At 63.3% G+C, this 12,116-nt stretch overlaps 1 protein-coding gene across 1 annotated transcript in view; it reads right to left on the bottom strand.

Annotated features, from left to right (window-relative positions):
* ABCC11 (ATP binding cassette subfamily C member 11) overlaps positions 1–12,116 on the bottom strand; it is a 39,110-nt gene that overhangs the window by 7,267 nt on the left and 19,727 nt on the right. Inside the window, exons 14-23 of the mRNA XM_070398193.1 lie at positions 10,893–10,965; positions 9,876–10,079; positions 7,858–7,992; positions 7,695–7,779; positions 7,125–7,214; positions 5,361–5,464; positions 3,813–4,010; positions 2,375–2,601; positions 2,139–2,276; positions 218–404 (exon numbers count right to left, since the gene is read on the bottom strand). Of these exons, the coding sequence (XP_070254294.1) occupies positions 218–404; positions 2,139–2,276; positions 2,375–2,601; positions 3,813–4,010; positions 5,361–5,464; positions 7,125–7,214; positions 7,695–7,779; positions 7,858–7,992; positions 9,876–10,079; positions 10,893–10,965 (1,441 nt within the window). The remainder of the gene's footprint in view (positions 1–217; positions 405–2,138; positions 2,277–2,374; positions 2,602–3,812; positions 4,011–5,360; positions 5,465–7,124; positions 7,215–7,694; positions 7,780–7,857; positions 7,993–9,875; positions 10,080–10,892; positions 10,966–12,116) is intronic.

The following is a 12,116-nucleotide window of genomic DNA, read 5'->3' as shown; positions in this document are numbered from 1 at the left end:
ATTCCTACGTCCTCTGCCTTAGGTGGTCTTTCATACAGGCGTCCCGCTCAGAGGGGCCAAGGAAGCAGAGCAGCGGATCCAGAAGGCCCAGCACGTGGCTCATGTCACGTGGTCACCCGTGGCCAAGTCCCAGGCGGAACCACCGTCCCACGGGCCCCCCGGGCCTGCCCACGCTCACCACACCGAGCCCACTGTCCTGCCCGCCCCCCCCCCTCACCTGCAGGATGAGGCTGATGGTCAAGGCTTGGAAGGAGTGGGAGGCCGAGGACATCCCGAGGGCCACGAACAAGGCCACGGCCAGGGTCACCAGGTTGGCCATAAGCTCCATCCTCAGCGACACCCAGCGCGTGGAGAACAGGAACATCAGCTGGTAGTTATTCTGCATGTCGTTCAGCCTGTTAAACCTCGAGGGAAGGGGCACGCGGAGCCACTGTGTTGGTCTGTCCAAGGGCTTCCCAAGGTCACCCCTCGGCCGCCGCTCCCACCCACCAACACAGCCTGATCTCCCTTTTTTTGTCGCCTATCCTCACCCGCGGGTATTGTTTTCCTTGCTTTTCAGAGTGAAGGAGGAGGAGGGGGAGGGAGAGAGGAACAGCGATGTGAGAGAGACACATGATTGGTTGCCTCCTGCGCGCACCCCGACCAGTGCCGGGATCAAACCTGCAACCCAGGTGCATGCTCCTGACCGGGAACTGAACTGGCCACCCTTGGGCGCATGGGCCAACGCTCGAACCTCTGAGCACGCCAGCCAGGGCACAACCTGACTTCTCTCTGGGGGATCCCCCCTCCCCCCTTTCTCAGCCATGGGGTTGACCAGACCCCCGATCTAGGCCCTGAGCCCCTCAGGCCCACCACCTACCCCTGCTCGCGACCTTCACTGGGCAAAGGACAGTGAATAAATAAATGTGTGAATGGGAGGTGATGCCTCCCTCTGCTCCTCTGCCCGGGGGCTGTGTCCTCTGTGGGTGCTGAGCATCGACGGGCTCTCAGTGCTGACTGCGTGCCAGCATCGCTCCCGGACCCCGCAGCCCTACTGTCTGAACTGTCCTGGGGGGCTCTCCAGGGCCACGGGAGAGCTGGTGCCGGGTTCATCCACATTCCAGCTAATGAACACACACCATCTCCCACGCCCCGTCTGACCAGGCTCCGAGGCCAGCTCAGATGCCACCTCCTCCTGAGAGCCTTCCGGGATCCCTCCCTGAACTCTGCTGGCCTTTTATCGGCTCCTCTCCCATGCCGCTTGTCACATCCCACCCCGGACTGTTACACAAACATGTCATATTTCTGTGTCTCCGTCTTCCACCAGACTACGAGCTTCTTGTCCATCCCTGTTGGGCCCTGACGAGTCGCTAAGGTCCTAGGTCACAATTAAGTTTTGCTTGTTTTAACCAACGTACAGAAGGTACACCTATGGGTATGAATGTACTAAAAGAAAACCTGTTACTTAGAAAGTTCCTGGTCCTCATTTTATGAAAATTAGATGCCTGTTTGGAAGGGAAAGAAAAAACAACTGCCCGGCTGGCCGGTGTGGCTCAGAGGCTGAGCGTCCACCTAGGACCCAGGAGGTCAGTGTTCGATTCCCGGTCAGGGCACAGGCCCGGGGTTGTGGGCTCCATCCCCAGTGGGGGGCATGCAGGAGGCAGCCGGTCCACGGTTCTCTCTCATCACTGATGTTTCTCTCTCTCTCTCCCTCTCCCTTCCTCTCTGACATCAATAAAAATATATTTCAAAAAATAAATAACGTAAAAAAAAAAACTAATGAAAAAGTGCTGGCCCGGGAGGCTTCTTGCTGTGAGCGCAGTAGCAGGTGGGCGCCCTGCCCACGGCCCCAGGTCTGCATTTCCTGTGTCGCCTCCACTCTGTCCCCAGGGGAGGAGGCTCTAGGGCTCCCCAGTGAGCGGAGTGAGGCGTGTTCCCCTGGTGCCCAGCACCCTGCTCCCGCCGCCCCACGGCCCCGTCGCTCCACACCCCCCATCCCGCCCCACGGCCCCGCCGCCCCCCAGGCCCCCCCACCCCCCGCGTCCTGCTCCACGGCCCCGCGGGCCCCCCTCCCCCGTCCTGCTCCATGGCCCTCCTGCCCCCCCGAGCCCCCCCTCCCTGCCCCAGGGCCCCGCCATCGCTGGGCTCAGGGGACTCACTGGTGGAGGAAGCCCTCGGCTGTCCCGTAGACGTGGATGGAGCTGAGCCCGCGCAGCGCGGTGAGGATGTGGGAGAAGAGGGGGGAGCGGCTGTAGCTCTCCAGCCTCTTGAACACGTTCATGGCCCGCTTGAACTTCCTGCGCCGCCGAGGAGGAGGAGAGGGTGACCGGCCGCCCCCGAACAGGCGGGTCCCAGCCCTGCGGAGGCCGCCCGCCCGCGGCAGAGACCCACTCACACGAAGTAGAGGAGGCAGGTGGCGAACAGGATGATGCCGATGAGCAGCACGTAGGGGGACAGCACGCTGACGATGACCATGTTGATCAGCACCACCAGGACCAGCAGCATGAACTGCTCGGCCACGATGGGCAGCAGCTGGTCCAGCTGGTCCAGGTCCCCCGCGAAGCAGTTGAGCAGCCGGCCCGTGGGCGTCGTGTCGAAGAAGCTCATGGGGCAGAGGGCGACCTGCAGGGAACAGGCGCGGGCCTGAGGGGGCGGCGGGCCTGAGGGGACTCTGCTCACCGGAGGCCAGGAGGGCGGGGCGCTGCAGGGGGACGGGGGGCAGCGGGGAGGCAGCGGGCCAACGCAGGCGCTCCCCAGGCCGTCTGCTCAGGCTCCACCTACTGCTGTGTGGCCCTGGGCAGGTGGCCTCCCCCCTCGGAGCCTGTCTTCTTGTCCGTCGCGCTCAGCAGGTCCTAAGGCCAAGGGGACCCGACCCACGCCTGCGTGGTGCGCTCACCATCGTAAGCCCGACGCCCACCGCGTGGCGCACGGGAACATGTGACATGCGAGAGAGAGGCGTGACATCTCTACGACGTCATTGGCTGCCACCCCAGGGGATGGACAGCCTAGACCACTTGGTATTCTCACCGTAACGCCTCGTGCCCCACAGCAACGTGAGGGTGAGACCAGGGCGCTGCCTGTGACAGGGCTCAGCCCACCGAGGCCAGCACCAGTGTGACCACTGACCCTCCAGCGAGGGACAGTGAACGGCTAGGCCCCTGCCTCCAGCAGCAGGTGTGACCGGCCCCCGTCCACCTGGGGGCCTGGTGTCCACTTACAGCCTTGGGACACTCAAACAGGCAAAACCACAGAGACAGGAAACAGATCCGTGGTTGGGGGGGAGGGGTGGACAGAGAGCCCGGGGGCAGTCCAGGGCAGTGAAGATAGTCTGGTGCTAAATGGTGGGTACATGTCAGCATACATTTGTCAAAAAAATAAAAATAAACAAAGAACGCCCCAAGACGTAGCGCCCATCCCAGCCTGCCTTGCTTCCCAGCTGGGCCTCTCCTGGGCACTTCCTGGCCCGATACCAGGAGCAGCCATCTGCAGATCTCTCCGCAGCTCCTGCCTGGTGGCCCCAGAGCCAGTGATCCGGGGGGGACGGTGGGAGCAGGGAGGAAGGCCATAGAATGTACACCACCCAGAGGGAACCTTCGTGTAACTGTGGACGTTCGGTAACGGTGATGATAATAGACCCATGCGGACGCGTCGGCTGGGACACACGCCCACACGCAGGCCGGGTGTTCACGTGGGGGGCTGGTGAGGGCCTGCGAGAACGCTGTGCTCTCCACCCACGGTTCTTGAGCCAAACACGGCCCACAGCGCCTAGCTTTTCTCTAAACGGGGCGCCGTCCGGCCCGGCCCAGCCCGGCCTGCGCGGGCCCCGCGCCCACCTTGCTGAAGAGGTCGTTGTGCAGCGCGGTGGACGCCTTCCTGGTGGCCCGGGTGAAGGCCACCGCGGAGCAGACCCCCACGCAGGCCAGGACCAGGGCGCTGAGGCCCAGCACCGCCTCGTAGAAGGGAAGGTCGGGGTTGTCCAGGATGTCGCCTGGGTCCGAGGTGGTTCTGTTGCTCTCGCAGCTGCTGTTGGTCTGGAAGAAAGAAGGGGATGCGGTGTGACGATGAGGACCCCCAGCCTCTGGCCCCGGCTCCGGGCCCGAGCCCCAGGGGTGCCCTGAGCGACGGGACTGGGAGCATCCTCCGCTCGCACCCGTGGCCCCCGGCGCTGCTTCCAGACACTCGAGCCTCCGAGACCTGGGAGTCCCCTTGCAGCTCGTGCGGGGCAGGTGGCTGGGCCGCGAGTGACAGCTTGGAACCTCCCGCCCACCCCCATCCTGCAGGGAGCGGGCGGGTGACATCAGGCATTGCACGCGCCTCCGTGAGGGAGCCAGGCTCTGGTGGATGCGAGCGCTTAAGGCGTGTGCCGAGGCGGCCCCGGCTCAGGTCCGCCGCCTGCCTGCGAAGCTCAGTGCTGCGCGGAGCATGTCCTGAGGGCGCAGCCCGCACCCGCTCCCTTTCTCGCTGCTCCCTGAGCGGCTCAGGGTGAAGCCGGGCATCTCGCACGGACCTGAGAGCCGTCCGTCCCTCTGAACTGTCCTCATCACAGGACGAGCCCCTAGAGCAGTGATGGCGAACCTATGACACGCATGTCAGAGGTGACACGCAAACTCAGTTTTTTGGTTGATTTTTCTTTGTTAAATGGCATTTAAATATATAAAATAAATATCAAAAATATAAGTCTTTGTTTTACTATGGTTGCAAATATCAAAACATTTCTATATGTGACACGGCACCAGAGTTAAGTTAGGGTTTTTCAAAATGCTGACACGCCGAGCTCAAAAGGTTCGCCATCACTGGGCTAGAGGGTAGACGCCTCCTGTCATGGCCTCATGACCTGGGGCCAGCAGGCAGCCTGGGGTGGGCATGCCTCCCCCTGGAGGTGTCCCGTCTCTGCTGGGCCCCGCCCCCCGCTCCTCGGTTCTCCCTCTGAGATGCGCAGGTCACCTCTGCACAAATCAGAGCGGCTCCCGGCCTTCCTGCGTCAGCGGTCGGCCGTCAGCCCTGACGGACTAGAACCTGCTTCCCGCCCCCCCAAGTCCAGCAGGTCTACCTTCCTGTGGCCGCCCAGCCCTGCTCCCGCCCAGCCAGGGGCATGGAAGCAGCGCGGATGTGCGGAACCCGGCCTGCCTGGGCCAGAAAGAAACCTCTTGGTTTTGTCCCCAAAAGACCACAGGGTGACAGTTCAGTCTGTGAGCACCAGGTCCTGCTGGGCGGAGGCGCCCGAAGTCTGGCTCCCAGAGGGCCTCCCTGGGCTCCGTCTGTCACCTGGGCAGTGGCAGGCGCTGGGCTGGTCCCGGGGTCCCCAGCCTGGGCTCAGCCCCCAGAGAAGCCACTTCCTCCGCAGGGGCCACAGGCGCGCCCCCCACGCCCAGAGAACTCACCCCTGAGCCCTGCCCCAGCCAGTAGCTCAGCCACCAGAAGTTGAAGGCAGAGAGGGCGTTGAAGAGCAGCATGAGCAGGAAAACCGGGATGGCGACCGCGTACCCTGCGGGGGGAGGAGCGTGACCGGCGCCCAGGGAGGCGCACGGCCCCTGGCCACGCTGCTTGCACCCAGGCCCTCGGGTCCCCTGCGCCCATCCATCCACTCAGACACCTGGGAGGACCAGGAGGAGCTGGGTTCAACCCTGGCTCTGCTGCTGACAGACAGCGTGGCCCTGGCAGGGACCGAGGTCAGGGACATTCTGCTGCCTCGGCTCTGAGGTGACCCGAGATGGCGTGTGCCCAGCACCCAGCCCGGTGTCCGGCCCACGAGCAGTGAGACCTAGAGAAGTCATTCCCCTAAGCAGGGCCGGGCCGCCGCCTATGCCAGGGGGGCACCTCGGTGGGGGCGCCGAGCCTGGTGCTGGGCACGTGCCTTCTCGCTGAGTCAGGGACGCCCGCCTCACCCAGGGCTGGTTCCAGCGACAAGTAAAGGGTGGTCAGGGGTCACAGTGACTCAGAAACCTCCACAGTGACCCCCAAAGTGCAGAGATTACGTGGTGTGGGGGTTCTGCCACCGTGCAGTGATGTGCGGAGGCCACGAGGCCGAGCTGGGGAAGCTGCTACCTGCCGCCGCCTTCAGAGACAGGCCAGCTGCGCCTGCGTTCCCGGCGCCACGGCGCTGAGTGCGCGCCCTAAGCCGCTCCTCCCGGCGCTGAGCACGCGGCTCACTGAGGCCACAGCTGGGCTGTCTGGGAATCGCTGGGCTACGGCTCCGTGTGAACCGCATTCCTGCGTCCTTTGCCCTGATGCTTGGCGTGGAGACCCTCTCCCAGGGTCAGCTCATTCCCAGGGTCAGCTCATTCCCGGGGTCAGCTCATTCCCAGGTCAGCTCATTCCCAGGGTCAGCTCATTCCCAGGTCAGCTCATTCCCAGGGTCAGCTCATTCCCGGGTCAGCTCATTCCCGGGGTCAGCTTATTTCTGGGGTCAGCTCATTCCCAGGTCAGCTCATTCCCAGGGTCAGCTCATTCCCAGGTCAGCTTATTCCCAGGTCAGCTCATTCCCAGGGTCAGCTCATTCCCGGGTCAGCTCATTCCCGGGTCAGCTCATTCCCAGGGTCAGCTCATTCCCGGGTCAGCTCATTTCCAGGGTCAGCTCATTCCCAGGGCCGACACCCACCGCCACCGGCCACCCACAGCCTGGCGGCCTCAGCAACCACACGCCCACACAAACCAGAACTCCCTGCCCCAGTCACCCCAGGCCAGGTTCCGAGCAACTAGGAACCCCCATAGCCAGGGCCCCCGGAATGACTCCGCCCACCCACCCTGAGCTTGCCCACTCTCTCCCAGGAAAACCCAGGAAGGGCACGCTCTCCCCTCACCCCTCCCTGCCATCTGACCCCCCTGGCGCCTCCCCGTGGCCCTGGGGGCATGGCCTGCCTGCAGCTGGCAGGGTCTCCCTCATGACTGTAGTGCGCACGTCTGCATGTCTAAGACGCATCTCGGGGGCATGGTACCGCCAGCGCCCCTGGGGACGTGGTCCCAGCATTGGCTGTGGCGGGGGAGCTGCCGTAACCGAGTGGCTGGGACGGTGCAGGGTGAGCCTCGTGTGGGGTGACCCGGGGTGCCCTGGGCCTCCCATGACCTCACACCTCCCCCGGTGACCGGGGCTCGGGGCGGGGCTGGTCCTGGGGGCCCCCGGGAGGCGTGGGGCGGCCAGTCCGCACCTCCGGCCGCCCGGATGTACTGGTGGTAGACACGCCACGTCAGGGACCCTTCTTCCATCTTCTCCTTCTGTGTGAGCTGGTTCTGCAGCCCTGGGTGGGGGGGAGGAGGAGGAGAAGGCGTTCCTCCCAGCTCTTCCTGGCGCCCAGCGGCTCCCTGCGAAGCTTCTGTGCCTGCCCCCCCCCGCCCCCGCTCCCTCGCCTCCTGGTGGCAGCGCCCGCCCAGCCTGCCCCTAATCCACGGAAGACCCTGGACCCCAGAGCCTGGAAAGGGGGTCCACCCCCAACTATTCAACAAGCCCTGAGGGCCTGACGTCCCACACACTGGACTGGTCAGAGGGGCGGCTGGAGAGAAGGGGACAGAGGTGACCTAGGGCCAGGATCCTGGTTCCTAATTGTCATCACGATACTGTGCAACCTGGGGAAGTCACACAACCTCTCTGTGTCCTCGTCGACGGACAGTGAGATGCTCTGCAGCAACACGCTTCTGCGGCAGCTGCCCCAAAGCCGCTGCGACCCCAGCCCAGGCGGTTCTTGGCCGGAGCCGGGCAGGGCCGGACCCAGCGTCCTCACCTGCACTGTCCCCCAGAGGCTCCTCCTGGAGGGGGTGCTGGGCCGGGCTGCCCACCTGAGGCTCTCTGGCCGCCTGGAGTGTGTTCTGGGGGGAAGCAGGGCTGTGAGCAAGGGGGTTCCTCCCCGAGCTGGGGGGGGGGGGGTCGGGGCGGGGGCGGATCACCTGTGTGGCCTCCCCGTGCATCGTCTGGATGAGGTGGGCGTATCGCCCCTTCTTCTGCATCAGCTCACTGTGAACCCCCTGCTCATAGATTTTCCCATCTTCCAGCAAAATGACCTGGTCGCAAAACTGCAGATACTGAGGAGCCAGAAGAAATAAGTCTTCAGTGAGCACACAAAGAGCTGTTCAGCCTCACTATTCCACAGGAAACCTGAGTTCAGGTCGGGATACAATGTTAGCTTCTACCAGAGGCCCAGTGCCCTGGGCGGGAGGTCCCTCAGTCGGGCTTGCGCCAGGAACAGGCCTAAGCAGGCAGGCGGACATCCCCCAAGGGGTCCTGAGCGCTGCTGCGGAGGCGGGAAAGGCTCCCGTCACCACCGCGGCGCTCCCAGCCATGAGCCCAGCTTCTGGCTGAGCGGAGCTCCCCCTGTGGGAGCGCACTGACCACCAGGGGCCAGCTCCTGCGTTGAGCATCTGCCTCCTGGTGGTCAGTACGTGTCATAGCGACCGGTGGTTCCGCCTTTCTGTCGATTTGCCTATTTAGGGTTTTATTATATAGGATTACCAGGTTGGCAGAAATGAAACGATGGACAACCCCAGGTGCTGGCCGTGACTGGGAGGAAAGGGAACGCTCGTAAACTGTCTGGGCGGGTGGTGGATTGGCACAGCTCCTTTGGAAGGCAGTTGGACAATGCCGCGTAAAACTAAAGATTCCTGAAGAATTATGAACCAACAATTCAACCCCTTAAAACTCTATCCTAAAAAAAAATCTCAAACGACCATAGACACACGTAGACTGATGTACATTGAGGCATTTTTTGTAAAAGTGAAAAATGAGGGGGAAGACCCTAGGTGTCCACCCTCGGGAATAAATTCTGGGATATCAGGGATCGGAACCCCACCCCCGCAGACTGACAGCTGCACCTGTCAGCGTGGACGATCTCCAGACTGTGACCTGGCGGGAAAAGGCAGCTTAGCACCGGTCACGGGAAGTAAAGCAGCAACGACGTAAGGGTTAGGACGTGGGGAAGGAGACTTTACTGTGTCTGAGAGTCACACTGATGAGGGAAGGGGTGAAGGCGTGGGCGGGCCCCGTGCACAGCAGGGCAGGAGGGGACGGAGGGTCCACGCGCGATTGGGTCGAGGGGTGCTGGACACTGGGTTTTCACTAGATCGCTTCCGAAACCTTGTTGTTGTTGTCAGTCCTCAGCTGAGGATATTTTTCCCATTGATTTTTAGAGAGAGTGGAAGGGAGGGGGAGAGACAGAAACATCGATGTGAGAGAGATGGCATCGATGGGCTGCCTCCTGCAGGCACCCTGACCAGGGCCAGAGAACCTGCAACCACGGCACATGTCCTTGCCCGGAATGGAACCTGGGGCCCTTCAGTCCGCAGGCTGACGCTCTATCCACTGAGCTGCACCAGCCAGGGCCCTTCCTAACGCTTCTTATACCTTTTTTTAAAAAATATATTTTATTGATTTTTTACAGAGAGGAAGGGAGAGGGATAGAGAGTTAGAAACATCGATCAGCTGCCTCCTGCACAGCCCCTACTGGACATGTGCCCGCAACTAAGGTACATGCCCTCAACCAGAATCAAACCCGGGACCCTTCAGTCCGCAGGCTGACGCTCTATCCACTGAGCCAGACCGGCCAGGGCCCTTCCTAAAGCTTCTTACGCCTTTTCTTATACCAGAAAGATGGTGAGGCTCAGCTGGAAGAGGAGGGAGAAATAGCGACAGTGTCTGAGGCCAAAGCCCAGGATGAGTGTCCAGGGGAAGGGCATGGGGGCAGCCCACTCCGCCCTGCTCTTGGGGGAGACTTGGGGTTCTCCTTCCAAAGCACTGGCCCCCCTGCCCTGTGGAAGGTGAAGGGGACCCTGAACTTGGGGTTGGGTGTTCGCCAGCTGTCTCCTTCGCACGGAAAGGAGAGGAGGGCCAAGTTCTTTACCACACGCCCCGCGTGGGGGGTCTAGGCTGAGGGGGAGGGGCAGGGGAGCCTGTCCCACGGGAGGGCCGTCACCTGCAGCTGGTGCGTCACCAGGACGACCGTCTTGCCGCGGAGCGCCTTCCGGATGCACTCCTCGAAGATGTGCTTCCCCACGCGGGTGTCCACGGCCGACAGCGGGTCGTCCAGCAGGTAGACCTCGCGGTCCGAGTAGACGGCGCGGGCCAGGCTGATCCTCTGCTTCTGCCCCCCCGAGAGGTTGAGGCCCCGCTCCCCGATCTGCGGGCGGACAACCAAAGGCACCGTGGCCGGAGGGTGAGCACCGCCGGGAGGGCAGAGGGGGCAGACGGGACCCCTCAGGGCACACCCCGAGGCACCTAAGGATGGGGCCGCCCTGGCCTCAGCACTCGGTGCTCCCTGCGTGCGGGAGAAAGCGCCCCTCGGGGGCGGCGTGGGTAGAGCAGACGTGGCACGTGGCACCGCGAAACGCCGCTCACTTGGGAAGGCCAGCCCCGGGCCACCACGGCCATGGGACTGGGCTCGAGGGCGCCGGGCTCCCGAAATAAGGGGACAGACAAGCAGCGCCCGCTCCCCTCATGGCTGGTGTCAGACAGGAGCCACAAACGAGCGAATAAAGAAGCCAGTGTGGACGCGGAGGACGGCAGGCGCCTCCCGGGACGACGGGGCTGTCTCACCTGCAGCGAGGTGCGTGGGGCCCTAGACTGGGCTTTGCCCGTGGAACGTGGCCACAGGCTGCGCTGCGATCACAGTGCAGTGGGGACAGCGCTGCCCCTTCTCTCGGGGGCACGCGGGGTAGAGGCGCCCACGGGGCCAACAGTGGCGAATTATCAGAAACGCAACCGTCAGGACGACCTCCCGTCCTGGGGCCTTGGCTATGTTCCCCCTGAAGAAGGGGTGCTGGCCAGCGAGGGACGGGGGGCGAGGAGGCACAGGGGCGCGTAGGAGGTTCCTCCTCTCGGCTTCCCTCCCTCGATGGGGGGCTCGGAGGCAGCGCGGTGGGGGCCCCTCTGTGTGCCGGGAGGCAGCCTGGGGCCCGGGGCCCACAGGGCAAGCTGCTCGCCGCCCCCTCACCTCCGTCATGTCTCCGAAGGGCAGGATCTCCAGGTCGCGGTTCAGGGAGCAGCAGTGGAGCACCTGGAGGTACCTGCAAGGTCGGGGGGCTGAGGGACACGCGGGCGGACCTGCACCCCCAGGTGTGGAGGGGGAGCGCTCCCCCTCCCGGCTAAGGAGACTGTTCGAGTCCTCCTGCCTCTTCCCTTTTGATCTAGCGCGCACGTGGTGAACATCGGAGCAGAAATGAAAGGAGACACGGCGCAGCGAGAAGCGCATCTCTGGCATCCGTGGCCCTCGGGCTTTCTGTTGTCCTTGTTCATCCCCCCACTCCCCCCAGGATATTTTTTCAATTGATTGTTAGAGCGAGTGGGAAGGAGGGAGAGAGAGAGGAGCATCGATGTGAGAGAGACACATCGATGGGTTGCCTCTTGCATGTGCCTGGATGGGCCCAGGGTCAAACCTGCGACCCAGGTACGTGCCCTCGATCAGAATCAAACCCTGGACCCTTCAGTCCTCGGGCCGGCGCTCTAGCCACTGAGCCACACCGGCCAGGGCCCCTCAGTGGCTTTTCTTAGGAGCAACTGCCATTACCGTTTCTTATGTATTTATTCAGGAACAACCCATTCCTGTGGGCCCGTGGGCAGCTTATATGGTTTAAGGGTCCCGAGCACCCCATCACACGCTGCACACGGCGGCGGCGTGAGTATGTCACGTGCTCCCGGGATGGACATGGGGGGCCTCTCTAGTCCTTTGCTGCTGTGACCATGTGCCGTGTGGACACTCCTGCGCACGGGTCTCCGTGTTCGGGTGAGATTCTCTGTGTTGTGTGCCCAGCAGCGCCCAGCCCGTGTTTGCTTTGGACAGATATTTCGAAAGGGCCCATCCCATCGGTGTGCGGGCAGAGCGGTGATCAGATGAGGGCTGTGTTAGGACGCCACCCCTGGGGGTGGACACGGGGAGAAGCGGGAGCCAGGGCGCCGGGGCAGGGCCAGGGAGCAGTCCCGGCCAGAGAGCGCAGCACAGAGCTGGCCGCCAGCGGAGAAGAGAGGAGCGCAGAGATGGAAGGAGACAGCGCCGTCCAATGAGAAGGGGGCTGGGAGAGGAGGTGGCTGGCACCGATTGGGCAACTCGGGGACCGGCCAGCAGCTCACCAGTTGGCATTGGGCCTGGCCGGCTGGAACTGGCCAGTGTGAACCCCTCCAGGCCTGTGCCCTCGGGGGGAGGGGCCGATTGCAAAATCGA

The sequence above is a fragment of the Myotis yumanensis genome, unplaced genomic scaffold (assembly GCF_028538775.1).
Source record: "Myotis yumanensis isolate MYYU_CA2020_CCGP unplaced genomic scaffold, mMyoYum1.0.hap1 SCAF_18, whole genome shotgun sequence".
Lineage (NCBI taxonomy): Eukaryota > Metazoa > Chordata > Mammalia > Chiroptera > Vespertilionidae > Myotis > Myotis yumanensis.
Note: the sequence above shows the minus strand (reverse complement) of the source record. Positions and strands in the feature narration are given on the sequence as shown.